This window comes from Bos javanicus, chromosome 15, assembly GCF_032452875.1.
Source record: "Bos javanicus breed banteng chromosome 15, ARS-OSU_banteng_1.0, whole genome shotgun sequence".
NCBI lineage: Eukaryota > Metazoa > Chordata > Mammalia > Artiodactyla > Bovidae > Bos > Bos javanicus.
In genome coordinates this window covers 83693816-83714923 of record NC_083882.1, presented here as the reverse complement: position 1 = coordinate 83714923, position 21108 = coordinate 83693816, and the positions used below count along the sequence as shown (strand labels likewise).

The 21108-nt window shown below is 45.7% G+C and overlaps 1 protein-coding gene and 1 long non-coding RNA gene across 3 annotated transcripts; one reads left to right on the top strand and one right to left on the bottom strand.

Annotated features, from left to right (window-relative positions):
• Positions 1-1956: 1956 nt before the first annotated feature.
• On the bottom strand, positions 1957-19230 carry LOC133227168 (membrane-spanning 4-domains subfamily A member 7-like). 2 transcript variants are annotated; one of them, XM_061381643.1, is made up of 6 exons: positions 19074-19230; positions 15133-15295; positions 9214-9348; positions 7434-7490; positions 5537-5743; positions 1957-2419 (listed from the first exon to the last, which is right to left on the bottom strand). In XM_061381643.1, the coding sequence occupies exons 2-6, from the start codon at positions 15280-15282 to the stop codon at positions 2300-2302; spliced, it is 669 nt and encodes a 222-aa protein (XP_061237627.1). In that variant the 5' UTR covers positions 15283-15295; positions 19074-19230; the 3' UTR covers positions 1957-2299. The 2 variants fall into 2 exon arrangements, with proteins under 2 accessions (XP_061237627.1, XP_061237628.1); XM_061381644.1 differs by lacking the exon at positions 19074-19230 and having other exon boundaries at positions 9214-9370; positions 15133-15213.
• On the top strand, positions 7615-10066 carry LOC133227170 (uncharacterized). The gene is made up of 2 exons (XR_009729740.1): positions 7615-8951; positions 9888-10066. It is a non-coding gene; the product is annotated as an uncharacterized LOC133227170 (long non-coding RNA).
• Positions 19231-21108: the final 1878 nt, after the last annotated feature.

The following is a 21108-nucleotide window of genomic DNA, read 5'->3' as shown; positions in this document are numbered from 1 at the left end:
GGAGCTCGGGCTCAGTGGTTGTGGAGCATGGGCTTAGTTGTTCCATGTGGCCTGTGGGATCTTCCTGGATCAGGGATTGAACTCTTGTCTCCTGCTTTGGCAGGTAGATTCTTTACCACTGAGCCACCAGGGAAGCCCCGTTTTCCATGTTACTCCTTGCTATTCTTACATTTGTTATGATTTTAACAATTAAACCATAAAGCAAATAGTTTCACAAAACCTCCCATAATGTTCAAATATTACCTTGAGTATTTCCTAGTTATAGCAGGGTTTCTTAACCTTGACATGGCTGGCATGTGGGGCCTGAAGATTCTTTGCCGCCATAGAAAGTTGTTCTGTGCATTGTAGCATCTCCCAGGGCTGGAGATTAGAGGATGCCTTCAGCTCCTTGCCTACTCAGTGAGGCTGCTAACTCACTTCAGCAAGGAGACTCTCACTGGAGTTGGCTAAGATCAGAAGGATCAGAGAGTTTGTGGTAAGGATCTGAGTATGTGTGACTCAGCCAGTGATTCTGGGTTAAGTTTCTGAGGAAGATGCATTTTTAGAAAATCAGGGCTGAGAACTTGGACTTCTAATATGTATGATAAATGTCTGCAGTGTCTTCTTGGGCTTGGTTGAAACTTTTCACACCTTTTCTTGCTACAAGTTTCTTAGATCTTCCTGTTAGTGATTCTTGCTAATTGATTTCCCAAACTGAATGTGGTTATGAAGCAAAAAGTAAGGAGCCAAGACAGACTCCCAAATTTCTGACTTTAGAACTGAGCAGATGGTCACTCCAATTTTGACAGACAACCAGGCTAGGGGTAAGGGTTTGGATGAGAGGTTAGAAATGAAAGGTGAAATGTCCTTACCAATCCTCCCATCAGTTTGCAATATTAACCTAGATAATGCTGAATACAATCCTCTAGATATTCTGAAGAAACTTTCTATTAACAGTAGAAAGTAAATAAGAAATAGCTCTTGGATAACATACAATTTTATTGCATTGCTTGGCTTATTGGGTAAAAAGAAATCTCAAAGTTTCTCCAGCCCCAGTGTAAAATATTCACACACACACACACACACACACACACACGAAAACATTCTAGTGCACTCTAGAGCACTAGTATCCAGATCAAGAAAAACAGTGTCTCCAGGAACCCGTGGGCCCTCTGGGTCCCCTTCCAATCATCACCTGCAAAGGTAACCACTATCCTGACCCTCTCAGTTAGATTCCATGTGTACACGTGGAATCATACACTGTGGGAGTCGTCCATGTGGCATATAATTGCTGTTTGTCCACTTGCGTTGGTATATCACATGCCATTGTTTGTGTGTGTTAGTCGCTCAGCTGTACCTTTTGTGACCCCCAGGACTGAAGCCCGCCAGGCTCCTCTGTCCATGGAGTTCTCCAGGCAAGAATACTGGAGTGGGCTGCCATGCCCTTCTCCAGGGGATCTTCCTAACACAGGACCTGAAGCTGGGTCTCCTGCGTTGCAGGGAGACTCTTTACCGTCCGAGCCACCTGGGAAGCCCATCCATTGTCCTACTACACCACGGTTTTATTTGTCTCTCCTACTCTTTGGCATTTGGAGAGTTACCTATAGGGGCTCTGGTGTGTATCACTTCGGCATTTGGAGTTTCCTGTAGGGGCTCTGGTGTGTATCACTTTGTGCCCATATTGTACGTGTCACTCGGAAGGCATGCTGTGGATTTCTGTCACACGTTCCCTCTAGGATAGGCCTCAGCCTAGACCAGGGGAGACAGTAGGAGCCTCTTTATTGGGCAGTTCTATTCACTCCAGTACAGTAACAAGTTAATTATATTTCTATGTGTCTAATTTCTTGTTTGGTCTAGGACTTAGATGGGAGAGAGCGTTCTGGTTAAATTCGATCTTTGAGTTTAGATATTTAAGAATAAGGTTGTTAAATGAGACAGAGAACAGAGGCATATTTAACTGACAGAAATAGAGCCGTATTATTGTAGAAGTATTTTTTAATTGAAGTGTTCTTGGAATCCATGATGTTTAAAATTTAAGCAATGTGAGTATGAAAGCGCTACAGAAGCAGGGCCTATAAACCACACGACTCGCCAGCTCACACCAGCGCAAGACCACACATCCTCTCGTCTTTTTGTTTTTCCTGGGGTTTAGCTGCTTTGCCGAATCGTGTTAGTCTCGTGAGTCTGCCGTCCATGCACACGCGCTCCCTCTTTGCCAGCCCAGAGCGCTGAGAAAAGGCCCTGTGCTATGCGGCAGGTTCTTATTAGTTATCTCATCCGTCGTGATGTGCGTATGTCGGCTCCGGTCCCCCAGTTCTTCTTATTCGTGACTGGATGAATGCAGGGCTGTCACAGTCGACCGTTTCCACCAAAAGACAGAAGCGTATGCAGCTGCTAAGAGCTCCAGCACCGTGAAGTTGAGCATCACCAGCAGGACACCCTGTAAGTCAACACAGGGATGGTTGGTGCCCGACTCGTTCAGGAGACAAGACTGCGAGTGAAGACTCTAACAGTGGAGAGAGGAAGGGGCGGTGAGGACCACGTCATCCTCTTTCCTGCTTTTCCTTTCGGATCTCTGAACCAAAGCAGGGAAATGAATAGCAAGGATTTCCCCTCAAGACCTCGGTATTCCACACTCAGAGATGAGAGTCAGCCTTCATTCACCTGTGTGTGTGTGAAAGCTGCTCAGTCGTGTTCGACTCCTGGCGACCCCATACAGTCCATGGGATTCTCCAGGCCAGAACACTGGAGTGGGGAGCCATTCCCTTCTCCAGGGGATCTTCCCAACCTAGGGATCGAACCCAGGTCTCCCGCGTTGCAGGCAGATTCTTTACCAGCTGAGCCACCAGGGAGGTCGCTCACTTACCTATAGGCTCTCCTATTATTTTCTCTTTTTTCTTGAGTGTCTTTGGTTGCCACGCTGTTTCTAGGTGTGGGCTTTTTATTCATCCTGCAACAATCTCAGTGCAGTCCTTCAGTCTGAACTCCCATATCTTTCTTAAATTCTGCCAAGTTCTTGCTTATTTCTATTGCATCCTCCCTGTCTACCACGCTGTCCCACTGGAGCTCATATGAGATGTGTTGAACCTTCTCCCTTCACTGTGTCCTCCGTGTCTTTTAACTTCTCATTGATATTTTCTAAATTTTTATCTTAGTGTATTGTGTTCTATGTGGTTTAATCAGACCTATATGTTGTATCTCCTATTTAACTGATGCTAAGTTCTTAATTTCAAATATTTTAATTTTCATTTATAATCATACTATTTGGCTCTTTTTCAGATCCACTTGTTTTTTTGTTCATTGCCATATTCTTTCATTTGGTTTTAATTCCTTTTTAAATATCTTTAATCGTTTAAAATGCAGTTTCATTATAGCATTTTTTCAAATTATGATGTAATCTCTAACTCTCAGGTAACTACATTTCATGTTTGTCCTATTTTCTGCTATCCCTCATTTTTTCCCTTAATGTTTTTCAAAATATTTTCATTCTTAGATAACTTCAGTGTGTGGGCGGTGATGGTTGGAGAGTTCATGGTAGGTAGGAGACGCATAATTTGGACTTACAGACATCTCTGTTGATGGAGAAGACTCTTGAGAGTCCTTTAGATTGCAAAGAGTCCATCCTAAAGGAAATGAAGCTTGAACATTCATTGGAAGGACTGATGCTGAAGCTAAAGCTCCAATAGTTTGGCCACCTGATACAAAGACCTGACTCACTGGAAAAGACCCCGAAGCTGGGAAAGATAGACAGCACAAGGAGAAGGGGACACAGAGGACGAGGCGGTTAGAGAGCATCACTGACTCAGTGGACAAGAACCTGAGCGAACTCCAGGACACAGGGGACAACAGAGGAGCCTGGAGTGCTGCGGTCTATGAGGCTGCAAAGGGTGGGACACGCATTAGTGACGGAACAACAGTAACTCTTGATGGGAGTTGGGTTTGATTCTGATAGTACCTTGGGAGTTTCACAGATCCGGGGACAATTTTAAGTTAGTCATTTTAGTCAAGGTTCCTCTATTTTATATGTAATTTCGGATTTGGGTACCCTATCTGCACAAGGCTTGGGGAGATGATTTCATCCTATAAACCTTTATGGAAGAGTTTCTGGAAGCTTCTTGAGATGCAGGACAGAGTGTTCTCCTTGTCTTATTTCTTAAATAGGCTAAATATTTAGTCTCAGCTCCTAACATTTTGCAGGGCACTCGGTGCGAGCTTCCTACATCCAGCGTGCCTGAAGAGCCTCAGATCCTATCATGGGAATTAAACTTCCATGAGCCCACCTCCAACATCTATGTTCCTTCCAGGCCGCCACGGTCTTCCGACCTCTGCTCTGGCTTCAATATCCTTCTTAGTTTTCTAGGATGTACGATGACCTTCCTGCCACCCTCCCTTCTTTCTGTCTTCCATCTCTTGATATGTATTTTTAACTTTAACTTTGTTACTTTCCCCAGGTAATCTTTACGTTAATAAAGAGAGTGGGCTTTGAATTCTGCCCTGTCTGCCGAGTCGCAGCTCCTCTGATGTTGCAGGAAGTTCTCTTTGGCTCTAGTTACCTGAGCGGGGGAGGCAGTTTGAGATGCGTTTTTGCTGAATTAAGGTCTGATTACCCACGGCGGGAGAGCGCCTCTCCCATTCTCCTTGCTTTGCCTGACCTCTCCCGTGCACCAGCGTTGTTCTGTCTGCTGGGCTTCCTCAAGCTGAGTTCCAGCCAGATGAGTCTCTGTACCCTTCCACTTCCTCAAGCTCCTGGATCAAAGCAGATGCTTTTGGCAACCTCTGGGTCCCACAGGCAACCTCACAGAAGGCTGTGAGTTCAGAAACACACACACAGTCTCTGTGATTCAAGAGACAGATCCAAGGGGATGACACAGATTGCCTTTGTCTCCCCAGCTCAGACGAAGAGGAGTCACAAGGGGAGTAACCCTTCTCCTAAAAGGGCCAGAGTTTATGGTTTCCAAACTCTGAGCCTGCATATAGAGGACTGACTAAGCCAAGATGGTCATAATCAACAGGTGATGACCATCAGGTTTGGGGGAAGTGTGGCAAGAAGATGGTGCCAAGGGATGCTGGCATTCCTGCTAAGAGTCATCCCTGGGTAGACCATCTCTCATTGTCTGCAGCCCTGCCTGGCCAGTCTAGTAGTTCTGTGCTTGGGCTTAAGGCTCAAGTTCCATACCAGCTTACCATATGATGCATTAATCCCAAATCAAATCGAAAGGAAATGTTTCTGTCTGTGCTGTGGGCGGTGAGAATGCCTGTTCAACGAAGGGGGCACTTTGAGGGCTAAAGCTACTGAGAATGGGGTATTTATCATTTAAGAAGGATGACCAAACAGGCCATCACGCACAGCCCTTCTTGATTCCCTGTTTTGACCTCGCACAGTGCTTCGCCCATATTATGCAGCCTGCTGACCAACCTCTTTCAACCATAATTTTTTGTCTTTCCTATTTGCTTCCAGACGTTCAAACCGACAGGGCTGGAGACTGCTGAAAAGGCAGAAAAGTCTGCGAAGCAGGGACACTGAGGTATCACATGACAGGAAGTGCAGTCTACTTACTGTTAGATCGACAATGGTCAGGAGACAGTCCTTGACGTCATATATCGAGTAATAGTATGTCGAATAAGGCAGCGAGGATAGGTAATCCCTTCCAGAGTCACACTGCTGGGAGGCCGTCCTCAGGGCTACCAGGCTGCCAGCGAGGAGGATGAGGCCCACTCCAGCAGCCACAGAGCTCACTGCACTGAAGATGAGGCTGTTTATGGCCTGGAAGAAAAATTCTGCACTGGGACCTCATCACGGATGCAGCACGTGAGGCTGTTCACCCTCCATCCACTCTCTGCAATGGGGCTTCCCTGCATCTGTTCCCCTCCAACCCGTGTGCTCCTTGGGGACACAGACTGTGTTTTATTTACTCTGTAGGCCCTTCTCACTACCTGGTTTGTCACCTGATATAATCAGTAAAAGGTTGTTGAATGAGAAAATGTATGAACGGTTCTTTCTTAGGGGAAGAGGTCTGGCTCCTTGACTCTGCAGGGCCACCAAGATGGAGAAGGAGCTTCCTGGGCACCTGCCAGGGTCTCCTTGACTTCCTCAGCAGCTTTAGCATCATTCTTTTGCTCTAAGGGCTCTGGAATATGGCCTTTGGTCCCTCCTGTGAGGACCATTCTCTGACTCTCTTCCCATCAAGAAGCAGCTTCAGAGAAAAGGCTGAAACCAGCTGGAGAAGTTGGACTACCCATCTGGAGGTGAATCAGACCAATGAGAACCACATCTGTCACACTCTCTCCTGGGGTGTATTCTACATCTTGGGGAAAAGAGCTTCCACAGGATATGATTCCTCCACAAAAATGAGCCAGGCTTGGTGTCAGGCTCCCAGCGCATGCTCTTTTCTGTTTTAACATCACAGTGGGATACCGGCTGTTGGGGAGGATGGTTGCCCTGTCCTCTTATCTCTTGGCCCCATAGCTTCAGGGCTTTGTGTGCTGAATCCCTGAAGGAACAGCAGCCTGAACAGGCAGAGTCTTTGCCCAGAGTTGCCAAGTGTAGGCAGTGAAGCCCACGTACCGTCTTGGGTCCCACATGTGAGCCCCCGTGTCATCTTGGGTCCCACATGCAAGTCACATCACGTTATGTCATCCTGGTCGTGGCTTGCCTTTTCAGTGAATTCAGGGCACTTGGGAAAACCAGCTCTGAGAGCCACATGTTTCTCTTCTGCATTTTGTAGATGAGAAAACCAGGGGCTGGAGAAGGAAGGAACTTTTTGAAGCATGCAGAAGTGTCAGCGACAGAGCTCTGACCCCATCCGAGGCTGTGAACTCTTCATTTTTCTGTCCACTGGTTGTGGGGTTAAGACGTTCAGCTTCAAGCATCAGGAGCTTATACTGGCCTCTACACCGTCTCTCATACACCATCTGATGTGCCCTCATCCATCGCTAACCAGACTGTGGATCTTCCTGAGTCGGGATGTGGCTTCTCCTGAGGTCATGTTTGTGGGTGTGTGGCTGTGCGAAGGGGAGCTTGCTATGGAGAGGATCAAAGACCTCAGCGCCTGCTCCCCTCGCCCCCTCCTGACCTTGTCAGCAAAATGGCTACAGTCTGACGGCTGTTTCTAAGCAGGTGGAGGAGATGGCAACAGGACCTACGCCCACACACCTCTGCCTCTAGAAAAGGATCTCCCTATCCTAGAAAGGACCTCTAGGCTCTAGCAAGATGGGCGTCTGTCCCCTTCAGGGCCAAGATAGCAAGTCGTAAGGAGCCCGTGGTATATTCAAAAATTTCTACCATTTAAGCAAATGAGGTAAACCTCCTCCACGCTTAGAATATGATGCTAAAGGCCTCTTTGTAGGGCAAAGAGCACTAGTCTAGGAGGGAAGAGCCCAAATCCCCCCCAAAGAGTTAACTCTGAAGTTCGTTTTATTCCAGTCAGCTAAGAATCAATGGTTCTCATACTTACAAAAGGCTTATTTGATTTTTTTCCAGAGATAATTGAGACGGTTCCGGTAATGGCAAACTGCTCAGAAAAGAGAGAAATGATCAGTTCAGTTGACTTACAGAAAGTGACCACCATGTTACTCTCAGGCAATCAATGTGCGTGTGTGTGTGTGTGCGTGTGTGCGTGTGTGTGTGTGTGCACACGCGCACATGCTGAGTTCCTCAGTCGTGTCCAACTCCTTGCGACCCCATGGACTGTAACCCGCCAGGCTCATCTGCCCATGGAACTTCCCAAGCAAGAATACTGGAGAGAGTTGCCATTTCCTACTCTGGGGGATCTTCCTGACCAGGAATCAAGCCCACGTCCCTTGTATCTCCTGCACTGGCAGGAAGATTCTTTACCACTGAGCCACCCGGGAAGCCCCAGCTCAATCAATACATCATGTCAATTCATTGGGATCCATATGGATAGAGACCCCTGATATTCACCCCCAGGATGCCTCCATTGACTTTGAAGAATCCGCAGGATGCACAGAGGAGCTGAATTTATGTTAGTGAAATCACTAGGAGCTGAGGAGGTTTGGGAAGGAGCTACACATGGAGGGAGGCGAGTGTTGCTAGATGATGAGGTGGAAAGAGAGGAGACCGAGAAAGACCATGACTTGAGGGCTCAGAAGGGCAGGAGCAGCCACCTAAAGTACGTAGCAGACAGGCTCCAATGGTGCAAAGTGCAGAAACACATGCGCATCGAGCCGTTGGTGTCAGTAACCTGAGCTAGGCTGGGAGTTGAGGAAAATGGGAAGGGTCAGATGTGAAAGTCTTATATGTGAAGAGTCTTTTAAAGCCCTTCAAGTCTGCATTTGATCCCAGTGGTATTAAGAGTCCAGTTGGTGGAGGGATAATGTTCTGAGAATCTGAAACATGGGTTAAGCTTGTGGTTTAAACTTGGGATCGGGTGGTTGCAGACAAAGCTGGTCAAGCGTGAGTCACTTCTAGCTTTCGTTAGAAAATGCAGGAGCCCAGACTGTGGGTGAGATAGAGGAGTCAGGACAAGCAGCGCTCTGGGGGCGGAGGCAGGGCTCCCCCTGCCTCAATGCACGGTTTGCCCACACGAGGACGGTGTCCATACAGAGGAGGCACCGTGGCAAAAGTCTGTCTGCCCAGAACATGCCTTTTTCTCCTCTGCCGGAATGCTGCATGGAGAAGTGGCCTTTTGTGGGAGATGTGGGGAGGTCCTGGCTAATCTCCAAGGCAAAGGATCTGCTGGGCCCTTTGCCATGAGCCACTATGTGGAAGGCCTCAAAAAAACTTTATGCAGCAAGAGTGTCCCTGGTCCATGAGTCTTGCCATTGTGAGTTAATCCTCTGCAGATCTGTGGCATCTACCAGCAGCGCTCATTTTATTTAAGAAAAAACCAGCTTTTCACTTTCTGCTGACAGGTGGATTACTCTTAAACTGGAGGGATTCCAATGGCCTCACCAAAGGGCCAAAGAAGGATAGGAAAAACCTTCTGCTTTCTGGAAGTATGTCATGAAGCCAGGTAAGAAATGCTGCACTGGCATGCCCACTGTGTGACCATACTGCCTCCTGCCCCAGCCAGCCACTCCCTGGGAGGCTCACGCAGGATGGACTGTCCTTCTGCCACTTTTCCTGAACTAGAGACACGCGATGTGCAATAGTAATACAGGGAAGGTGGCGGAACTCAGTCTTCTCCTGCTTCTTGGGATTGAGTCATTCCATGACTTAGCACCCAGCTGGCACTTATAAAGCATATCCCCTCTTGGAGACCCCACTCTACTCACACACAGAGCTCCTAAAAATGGGTACCCAGTCATCAGAATGCTGGAAATTGCTGGGCTGAGCTGGGAAGAATTGGGAGCAGAAACCAAGATGACCCCCAAACTTGAAATCACCAGGAAACACAGGATCTGGATGATCTGAAAGAAATAAGAGGGAAAACTGTAAAATATTCCAGAGAACACTGTAAACAGATGAGAGCTGTCATTGCACGCACACGGTGAATTCTGAAGAGTGCAGAGTACACGCCATCATCTGTCACTAGAAGGAGCGGGGGAGTGTTACAAGGTGCCAATAGGCATTCTATTAGAGAGTCATATACAACTAACCTCTTTATTTCTAATAGAATTATTAACCTAGCAAATCAGGAAGTGATAGATGCATTTTTAACTTTATTTTGCAAAAGGTAGTTTACAGGTCTTTGTTTGGTTTGGTTTGGTCTAGGGCAAATAGATAGGGAAAAATTTTCTAGACAATGGTCCAGTTGGATGGCTATAGAAAGCAAATTTATCATGGGAATGTTAATAAAAGGCTCGATTTCAATTGAAGTAGAGCAGAAAGTCTTTAGTGCCATAGTTCATCTTATTCATCATCGGATTTTAATAATTATTCATACTTTTTAATGACACCAATGGTGGTGACAGTCGTCTATGTTTGTTGAACACTTTCTGCGTTTTAGCTATTCATCTCGTCTCACGCATGGATAAGAAAAATGAGGCACCAGAGTCAAAATAACTTGTAAAAACCCATGCCAGTGGCCAAATGGAAGAACCAGGTTTCCAGCCCTATTCATCTGATATGGAGCTTTACTCACTTTACTCACTGTTTAATACTTATTAAACACTGTTTTAAAACTCACTGTTTTAATATTTATTGACTATCCCAGACATCAGGGGAATAAAGCAAGTGAAAAAGCACTGTCACCAGACGTGTGTTATGTCCTTTCCTGATGAATTCCTTGGAGATCAAAATGAGTTAAGAGCAAAGTATTAGGAACTGAGCCCTCAGAAGTACTAAGGGTGTGATGCAAACTATGTACGGCATTGCAGGCTCTTTTTACCGACTTTGCCCGTCATTCTCAGTAAAAAGGCAAGCCCACTGGACGCCTTTGAGCAAGGATAGTACATGATCTAATTCACGTTTTTAAAAGATCGTTGTGTCTGCTGAGTTGAGAGTAGATCGTAAGGAGACAGAGCAGGGGCATGAATAGAGAGGGCATTTCCATAATTCACACGTGAGATGGTGCCAGCCTGGAGGAAGATGTGGATAACAGAGGCGGTTCTAGATGCGCTGTGGAGAGTAAACCTATCGGACTTGCTGATGGTGTGAATGTGGATTATGAGAAAGGGATGAAGTGTGCCTCCAAGGGGCTCGGCTTGAGTATCTGAAGTGATGGAGTCAACACTGATTTAAACTTGGCATTACTGTATGGGGACTGGGCTTGGGGTGGAAGATCGGGATTTCAGCCCGGGGCAGACTAGGGAGAGGTGTCGAGTAGACGCCCAAGTGGAGATGGACATAGGCTTTTGCATATGTGAGTCTTAAGTTGGGAGATCCTGGCAACAGATACAGCCTTTTTGTTCCAAGTTGTAAGTGAAGATAATATTTAAATCCCTATTACCAGATGAGTTCTTCATTGTAACAGATATGGAAAGAGAATGGAGTCAAGGACTGAGCTGTGGAGAACCCCAAATTTAGGATCAGAAAAATAGAAACATAAAAAGCAAGACCCAGAAGGACTGATGTCCAAGAATAGAAAGAAAGTGAAAGTCGCTCAGTTATGTCTGACTCTTTGTGACTCCATGGACTATACAGTCCATGGAATTCTCCAGGCCGGAATACTGGAGTGGGTAGCCTTTCCCTTCTCCAAGGGATCTTCTGGACCCAGGGATCGAACCTAGGTCTCCCACATTGCAGGTGGATTCTTTACCAGCTGAGCCACATGGGAAACCCAACAGGACTGGAGTGGGTATCCTATCCCTTCTCCAGCTGATCTTCCCAACCCAGGAACCAAACTGGGGTTTCCTGCATTGCTGGCAAATTCTTTACCAACTGAGCTATCAGGGAAGCCCATCCAAGAATATAGTATTTCAAGTAGGAGAGAGTGATCAGCTGCATCAAACCTTTCTATTAGCTTGAGAAAATCAACACCAAAGGCCTGGAAACTGGGTTAGCAGCGTGGAGCAAAGGGGACAGATACCACCAGATATGGCTCAAGAGAGAGTATCATCCAAGAATAATTAGAGACACTGACTTCCCCCATTAGGAAGTGCTCCTGGGAGTGCAAGGGGGAGAAGGGGGCATCAGCTGGAGGGTGTGTGAAGTCAAAAGTATTTGCTTTTGCTTTTTGTTTATTTGTTTTCAAGATGGGGAGAAATTGCAATAAGATTCTGCCCTCATGGAATTGATTAAGAAAATTTTCAGAGAATTACTGGAGCAAGTGAAAAGGGTTGGGATCTACTGCCCCCAGGGAAGAATATCTTAATTAGAAGGTGGGCATTTATTTTATTTTCAGCAATGGGGAGGAGATAAAGAATACATGAGCATAGATGTGGGTAATTACAGATGTGTAGCAGCTTTCAGACTTTCTCACCAGATAGGCTCAACTTTCTTAGCCTTTTAGGAAGCAAGGTGATCAATGGAAAAGGAAGACTCTAGAGGTTTTGGGGGCGGGGGAGGGAAAGAATGTATGAAGTGGTTTTCTGGGGTCATAGGAAAGTGAACAGATGAAACAAATACCATGCACATTTCAGGCAGCTTTGACAGTCCGTTTGGGCTTATGGTCGTAAATAAGAAGTGATGTGTATGTGTGCATGTGAGTGTGGGCATGTTTTCAGGCATGGTTAGTTGCGTGAATTCAAGTACAGATTAGGCAAATGGGCAGCGTTAGAGTTAAATCAATGTCATAGGTTTTTTCCTGGAGAGTGTGCTCTAAGGATGCGAGGATGAGGTTGTTGAAGGCATCACAAGAGAGTGGCCCCTGGGGGTCGTGGCTGGGAGAGGAAGGCTCTGTGAGGAAGGGTTATTATTAGTAAGTTTCAGCAAGGTTAAACAAAGAGTCAATGGAAGTCAGAGGGAACGACCTTGAGAGATTAGAATTTGTGGCTGTAGTATGAGATTCTTGAAAAATAGATAATGATTGCAAAAGGTTGTTGCTGAGCCATGGAAGATGCCGGGATTCTTGGCCTCCAGAGGAGAGGAATTCAGTCCGGGCCCAGAGATGAGGCTTGATCGCTCAGAGCTTTTCTGTGATAAAGATTTATTAAAGCATAAATGTGGTAGAGAAAGCTTCCAACATAGACATCAGAAGGGGACAGAAAGAGTGCCCCATGCTAGTTTTTAGCAAGAAGTTATACACCTATTAGTAGGTTGCTAATTAGAGAAAGGAAATGTCTCAAAACTCAGAGAGTGGCACTGGGCTGCTCACCCACAACATGCATTCTGAGACAACACTGGCACCAGGGGAGTCATCCCAGGCCATAAGACAATTGACATGAATCTTGAAGAAAGGCAGGTTTCCAAGCAAATATGTAGTCTCATTAACATAGCTTAAGAGAACATTTCCATGAGTAAAACATACTGGTTTGTTGAGCCCTGATCCGTTCTGAGTCTTAGGAAGAATGGACTTGAAGAAAGACAGAGTCTAAGGAAAATACATAGTTCATTAACAAAGCTTAAGAAAAGCATTTCCATAAGAAAAGCCGCATTGGCTAGCTCAAGGTTTGAGAAAACTGAAGCTCAGGTGGAACCAGGTGTCGTCATGGCAACACAGAATTTTAAAAGAAACCTCCTTTTAAATTTGTATAGAGAAGGGAAAAATCTTACATTTGTAGTTTGTTTTCTCCTGCTGCTTAAGAGAGAAATGAAAAATCGTCTGATGCTTGCCACCTATTTCCTCCGTGTGGGGGCCCGGAGGTTTCCTGCCTGTTACCTTCTCAACTGGGTTCCTGCTCTTAGTACTGATAAGGTACAGGGTATGACCCAGGGAATGTTTGTCTAAGGAAGGCTGGACAAGATCCTTGGGGAGAAGAGGTCAAGGAGCTAAGAGGGCACGGCGTTGGGAAAGATCACAAACACCAATTTTGAAATAGCAATGGCTTATGATGGAAACTCTACTGTATGGAGGGACAGTGACTCAACAGTCAACATCTGAAAGGGAAAGAGTGAATTATCTGGGAGAGTGAACGAAGGAGGAACTCACTGGAATGTGTCTTTGTCTCTCCAATTCCTTCAAGGAATATGGGAATGGGGCTTAAAAGAAAAAAACAGCTCTGAAGTGTATAGTTCACTGATTAACTCCAGTGTGTAAAACAGTAGCTGGCACACTGCACGTGCTCGATAAATGACAGGTGAATGTATGAATGAAAACTTATCTCTTATTGATATCTCTTATTGATTGCTGAAGCAAATGGTGAAATGTGTTTGTGATTCTAGGCTACTTGTAGGCTAGATTACAGGCTGCATGGGCAAAACGAGGAGAAAGGCAAGTCAGCTCAGCTATTTGAAAGAAGTAAATTAAGAGAGTGACTACTGGTAAATGATAGTAGAATAATAAGCAGTAGTTGGTTTTATTTCCAAGCAACGTATTCATCGGATGGTTATCCTAAGGATGATCATGTTTCAAACTTTTCAGTATATCATTTACTGTTATTTTCTAAAACACTGATTATTCCTAGGTTTTTAAAATCAAACTCAATCTTCCTAAAATTTTATTCTATCAATTCTTAATTATTCCTAATACTAGAATTACCTTTAACAAATACCTTTTGAAGTTTATGACTGTCTACAATTGCTTGAAATAATTGTTATCTTCCATTGTTCAAAACACAATTAAGATTTCAAAAATATCTTTTTCGGGTGAGAGACTGAAATTAGGATTTTTCAAGTAATAAATGAAAAGGACAGCTGCATTGTCCTTTGTTAAAAGTTGGAGTGAATAACCTACCAGGATGACAGGAGATTCTAGAAGTTTCTAGAAATGAGAGGAAAAGATTGATCTGGAAGTCTCCAAGAGAAGCTAGGAAGATACTGCCTTCATTTCCATGCTTAGGAGTGAGTGTGTCTGTGGAAACTGTGCCCTTGGGAACAAGATTTCTGTTTGCACAAGCCCTCAGAAGAGGCTTTGAGAAAAGAAAATGAGGGATAAAGAATATGATGCTGCTGTGCTGTGTGTGAGCTGTGAGTGCTCAGTCACTTGGTCTGTCTGACTCTTTTGCAACCCCATGGATGTAGCCCACCAGGCTCCTCTGTCCATGGGATTTTCTAGGCAAGAATACTGGAGTGGGCGGCCATTTCCTTCTCCAGAGAATCTTCCCGCCCCAGGGGCTGACCCTGCGTGTCTTGCATCTCCTGCAGTGGCAGGTGTATTTTTTACCACGAGCGCCACCTGCGAAGCGCCATCGTGCTGTTAACTAGCCCTGAATTCTGACTTTTGGCAGATTTCCAAATCTGGGGATGCATGGGAGTTAGGTCTCTAAAGGCGACATTAAGGAGCATGTGGGAATTCAGTGCTGAATACGAAGGGTGGTGACCTAGGACGCCTGGGCGTCTCACAGTTCCTCCCGTGAACGGGAGGAAATGGCAGCGAGATGACTCCAGATTGTCTCATTTCAAAATGTTTGAGAAATATGCTCAAAATAAAATCAAGTTGAAACATACTGAGTAAAATCAAATGGTTAAATCCTAAGTCTACAATAGTAAAGATAAATTATAAGAGGATTTATTGTGTAGATTTCTGGTGGAAAAGATCTAATGGTTTCAGTTAGTTTACAGGAGGGTCTTCCTATAAAGCTCCATTTCATGTCCCAATAAGCCTGGAGTCAGGAGGGTAAAAAGAGAGATTCTCCCAGGTCCATTGTAGATTGTGGTCTGGATACATTCGTAATATTTTCCCCAGGGCTCCCCTTGTAAGGAGATGGACTTACTCCGAGAACTGTGGCTTCTTTTGGCAGACCTTTTGGCAGGTCATCTTTCTGGTAGACGTGTCCAGGCTTCTCTCTTTTGGAAATAACGACGCCCTTTGGAGTGAAGGCATCGAGGGCTCGGTTGGTCATGAGCTTGAGCGGTGATGGCATGGTGCTGGTGACACTGGAAAAAGAAGTGAACCCAGTTGGGACCCAAGGTTTGACTTAAAGACAGGAAACCAGACTTTGCAGGAGCTTAACATGTTTCCCCATTGTCCAAGAGGTGACCTGTCCTTTAGGAACCAACTGAGTGCAGGGAGCAGTGGAAGTGTTGGCCAGTAGCAAGCCTGCTGCAGTGCTTTCGCTGTGGACAGGACGCGTGTCGCGGGGAGAAAGCTGGAAGCATTTTGAGGAGTCGCACGGTGCGGAGGCAAACAGTCCACAAGGAGCTCGCTTCGCACCCACTTCACTCTCCTTCCAGCCGCCCTGCTCTCACCCTCTCCCTTACCCCTCTGTACTTCGGCTTCACCAGGGAACATTCCCAACCACATCTCCGGTATGGTATGGCCAGCCCTCGCAGCAACCAGGGGGCGGATCCAGGCCCTCTGCAGTGGAAGCGCAGTTGGAACCACCCGGGAAGCTCCCCCCCCCCCCCGTATTGTAATTTTATGCTACATCTATTCTTCCCAGTCTTCCTTCATAGTCTTCTTTTCTTTCCTTTGAGATGCTGATCGATCCCATTCCACATCCCTTTCAGCAAATGACTTATCTCACCTAGAACGGGGCCTTCCCAGCTGGTGCTGGTGGTAAGATCTGCCTATTCAGTCACTGGGTGGGGATGATCCCCTGGAGGAGAAAATGGCAGCCAGTCCAGCTGTTCTTGCCAGAAAGAAATCCCACGAACAGAGGAGCCTGGCGAGCTATAGTCCACGAGGTCGAAAAGAGCCAGACATGACCACGGGGGCAGCACCAGAACAAGCCCCTTGTCTCTATTAGTTTAACAATTGTTAATATGAACACTTTTATTTAACTCCCGCTGAATTCTAGGCACTGGGCTGTAGTAGCTGTAATCCTTATAACAACTTAGACGTTATTAAATCCACTTTATACATTTAGAAACTTAGGGATAATAAGTTCAAGTGGTTTTCATTAAATGAAAGTGTCATGCAGAGTACTTGGCCTGCCATCCTATAGCCGACGTAACTAGTGCAAGCTTGTATTCGCATAGCTGGGCAGTGTCAGCACCAAGGCCATCCGACCTGTGATTTTCCTCTCAGGACCACATGCATCCTTTTCTTTCCCTTCATTTCTTCCCAACGCTGGCAGCTTCAGCGTGGACTCAAGGAGAGAGCTGTCTGCTGCCCACCAGCTCAGCAGCGCTGCTGCCTCTGGGGTGCCCCCAGATCTGTTCTCAGAACATCTCTTTTTTCAGGTCACACTTTGAGTGAAGTCCCATGATTGTCTGCTGGGGCCACTCTTAGGAACCAGCCTCTCAAGGTTCATCATATTGTCACATTGTGCGGCATTTCCTTCTCTTTTAAGACTGTTCCTAGGGAAGGCTGAGTGTAGTAGCCAGTCACAGAGGACAAAGGCTGCACGATGCAGCTTACATGCGGTGTCTAAAATAGCAGACTCACAAAAGCCAGGACTAGAATGGAACGGTGGTTTCCAGGAAGTGACGAGTTGATGTAACATATGTATAAAGTTTCAGTTATGCAAGATAAGCTCTGGAGATGTGCTGTACAACATCTTGCCTATAGATAACAATACTGTACATTTAAAATTCTCTTACAAAGAGCTCATGTTCTATGCTCCTACCACAATAAAAAATTTAAAAATTAAATTCGAAGGAAAGAAATAAAAAATTGACCTTCAACTTAAAGATTAAAAAAAAATCTTTGTGGTTCTGGATCCTTGCTGTATTTGTCAGTTCTTGTAGCCAAGGGCTCTAGTCTATGCTTGGCTCTAAGCCCGAGACTGGGGCTGGAGTCCTAGTTGGTGCCTCTGCCTCGCTGTATTCTCATGTACCATGTGTGTTTATTATCTTTCACCACTTACAACTTTAGTTTTACAGACGTTACTGTTGATTCTCATGCTGTGTGAGTTCCAGTGTACAGCTGCTGGAGACTCCTGGACACTCACGGCCAAGCCTGGGCCAGTCTCCTGTGGGGCCGCTGCTCCTTTCTCCTGGGTCCTAGTGCACAAGCTTCTGTTTGTGCCCTCCAAAAGTCTGTTTCCAAGTCCTGTCTAAGTTCTGGCGGCTCTATGGTGGGGTTAATGGTGACCTCCTCCAAGAGGGTTTATGCCATACCCAGGTCTACTGCACCCAGAGCCCCTGCCCCTGTGGCAGGCCACTGCTGACCCGGACCTCTGCAGGAGACACTCAGACACAGTTCTGGCTCAGTCCCATCACTTCATGGCAAACAGATGGGGAAGCAGTGGAAACAGTGTCAGACTTTATTTTTCTGGGCTCCAAAATCACTGCAGATAGTGACTGCAGCCATGAAATTAAAAGACGGTTACTCCTTGAAAGGAAAGTTATGACCAACCTAGATAGCATATTCAAAAGCAGAGACACTACTTTGCCAACAAAGGTCCGTCTAGTCAAGGCTATGGTTTTTCCAGTTGTCATGTATGGGTGTGACAGTTGGACTATAAAGAAGGCTGAGCACTGAAGAATTGATGCTTTTGAACTGTGGTGTTGGAGAAGACTCTTGAGACTCCCTTGGGCTGCAAGGAGATATAAACAGTCCATCCTAAAGGCGATTAATCCTGAATATTAATTGGAAGGACTGATGCTGAAGCTGAAACTTCAATACTGTGCTGTGCTTAGTCGCTCAGTCATGTCCGACTCTTTGTGACCCCGTGGAGCCTGCCAGGCTCCTCTGTCCATGTAATTCTCCAGGCCAGAATACTGGAGTGGGTTGCCATGCCCTTCTCCAGGGGATCTTCCCAGTGCAGGGATTGAACCCAGGTCTCCCACATTGCAGGCCGATTCTTTTCCAGCTGAGCCGCCTGGGAAGCCCATTCTGACAGTTACCATTATGAGCAATGCCACAAGGAATATCTTTGCCCCTCTGTGCTGCCACGTCTATTCAATTACCTTCTGAGAGTAACATTTAGAAGTGTTTTTAATGAGTTTAAGGCTACACTAGTTGAATTTTGACACATATGGCTGGGTTTTAGGAAGAATTCTATATCACCAAGTTTCTTTATGACTTTGCAAGAAGGCTCCAGACTGATGCCATTGTCTTCAAGCTCCACTGTCTGAGAGAGCTCCTTTTTCCTTCCACATTCATCAAGGGGAGATAAAGTTGTGGTAGCTCCCTACTTTGCAAACACTTCTAAAACCCCAACTTTGAAGACAAGTCACCACTTGGAGGCCACCTGCTCTGCAAAGAGCAATTTTCTGTCTTACAGAATTAGAATAGAGCAGTGGGGCTCGGTGCTCAGGGTTCAATCTAACTGCACAGTGTTAGACAGAACACAGAGAGCGTGTTCTGTATAAGACTGACACACCAGGAAATGCAGAGAATTATAGAAAATCATCCCCTCAACATCTTGAAGGAAACCTAAGAATCATTTCACTCCATTCTCTGATTTGGAAAGTAAATAAACAGAAACCTGGGAAGGCTTAGCAAGCCAAGCAGGGGGTCAGAGACAGAAAGAGAGTCCTGTTCCTGGCTGCCCATTTAAAGGACGGTCCTCGCCCTGCAAATTCATGATCCAAGTCAAAAGAAAACGTGAAAGCATTAGTTGCTCAGTTGTGTCCGATTCATCGCGACCCCATGGACTGCAGCCTTCCAGGCTCATCTCTCCATTGAACTCTCCAGCCAAGAATACAGAGTGGGTTGCCTTCCCTTCTCCAGAGGAGCTTCCCGACCAGGAACGTGGGTCTCCTGCATTGCAGGCAGATTCTTTACCATCCAAGCCACCTGGGAAGCCCAAACCAAGGTGCCTACCTGTTCCTGCAGCCCAGTCCTGTGTGCTGTGGCTGGTGGGGCAGCTCTGCTCCGGGGAGCTCAGTCAGAACCTCCCACTGCTGTTCCTGCCACAGCGACCTTGCTCCTCTGCCCTCCCACTTCTGACACTTCCCGTCCCTTCTTCAGAATAGCATTACTTCTGATTACACAAGAAATGATTTGCTCTATTTACAGACAATTGATGTATGAAAAATACTTCTTCCTCTTTCTGAATTTCAAGGTCTGGGAAATAACACAAAGGAGAAGTAACAGATAAGAGAAAGAGCTTGTGAAGATTTGTGAGATGCACAACCCCAGTTAGAATTCATTTCCTTTTTCCTTGGGTACATTCAGCTAATTCCTTTAAGCCTGAGTTTTCTTATCTGCTAAACTTTGGCCACCTGCTGTGAAGAGCTGACTCATTTGAAAAGACCTTGATGCCGGGAAAGATTGAAGGCAGGAGGAGAAGGGGACAACAGAGGATGAGATGGTTGGATGGCATCACTGACTCAATGCACATGAGTTTGAGTAAACTCCGGGAGTTGGTGATGGACAGGGAGGCCTGGCGTGCTGCAGTCCATGGGGTCGCAAAGAGTCAGACACGACTGAGTGACTGAACTGAACTGAAATGAGGCTTATTGTTTAGCCATTAAATCATGTCCAATTCTTTTGCAACCCCATGAACTGTAGCCCACCAGGCTCCTCTGTCCATGGAATTTCCCAGGCAGTAATACTGGAGTGGGTTGCCATTTCCTTCTTCAGGGGATCTTCCCAACCCAGGAATTGAACCTGTGTCTCCTGTATTGCAGGCAGATTCTTTACCACTGAGCACCTGGAAAAGTAGACAATAATAATGTGGGTAGACAATATTAATTCCACTCTGTGGCTGTTGGGAAAATTAGAGGGAGAGGCCAGAAAGAGTTTACAGAATGTAGGCATTCCACAACTTGTGATAATACTGATATTAATTTTGAACTTGGGAGAACTGATATATTTCCCCATTGCCCCAGCTGTTGGCAAAGTGAAAGCAACCTATGGCATCTCACTGCCCACTTGTTGCTTCCTTTGGATGTCTCTTCATTTCCTGGCACCCTGAGCTTGCGCCTGCCAGCATCCAGGGCCGTGGGGAACGGCACATCTTGTAACACCGCACTGTCTGCGGCATTTGAGAATGGCAGGGTGCACCAGCAGACCGAAGCTGACAAAATCACCTGCCTTTGAAGGTTTAGTCGAAAATGTTTGCAAAATTATGAAATGGAACACTGAAGACTTAATAAGCCTACTCCCTAAGTATTTTCTCAAACAAGCTAGTGGCAGTGAATAGATATGGGGCCATTTTACCATGACTTTGCAGATTATTATTAAAATACACGTGGAAGAATTGTATCTTTCATTTTTAAATGTACAACACCTGTATTATGTCAGATTTTACTGGTATTTTAAAACCCAACATTTGTTTGTCAGTGTTTCCCATCATTTTGGCTAGCAATTAATTTTGAGTATAAAAGGTAAATATCTCTAGGAAATAAAGCTGAGTATGTCTCATTACAACTGATTCAACCTCCTGAAGCTGACAAATGATTATCACCTATGCACAGCAGGACTTGTTCTAAGCAACTCATATTTCCCACCCATAGTTTTAGTTTTCAGTCTCTGCTCTGCATAAACAGTATGAAACGTCCTTCTTACCCCCAGTTGACAAGCTCCTGACTTCCCCTTCCCTGAGTAATGAACTTCCTCTCTGGTTTGTTTCCTCTCTGGGCACATGTATAGACACACAAACTCAGCTTTATTTATTTCTTTATTTTGGGTGCCCTGTAGTGATATTTATTTGACTCTTTGACACACATGTCAAATCTTTCTAGATAACAGGATTAAAATGTTTTGAGGCTTCTGATTCCACGTGTGATTTGAGATTTTCAGTGTTGGTTAAGGGTCTCCTGCACTGCAGGCCAATTTTTTTTTTTTTTTACCGTCTGAGCCACCAAGGAAAAGTGGGCAAGTTTTTAAAGACATTGTTATGAAATGTCACCTT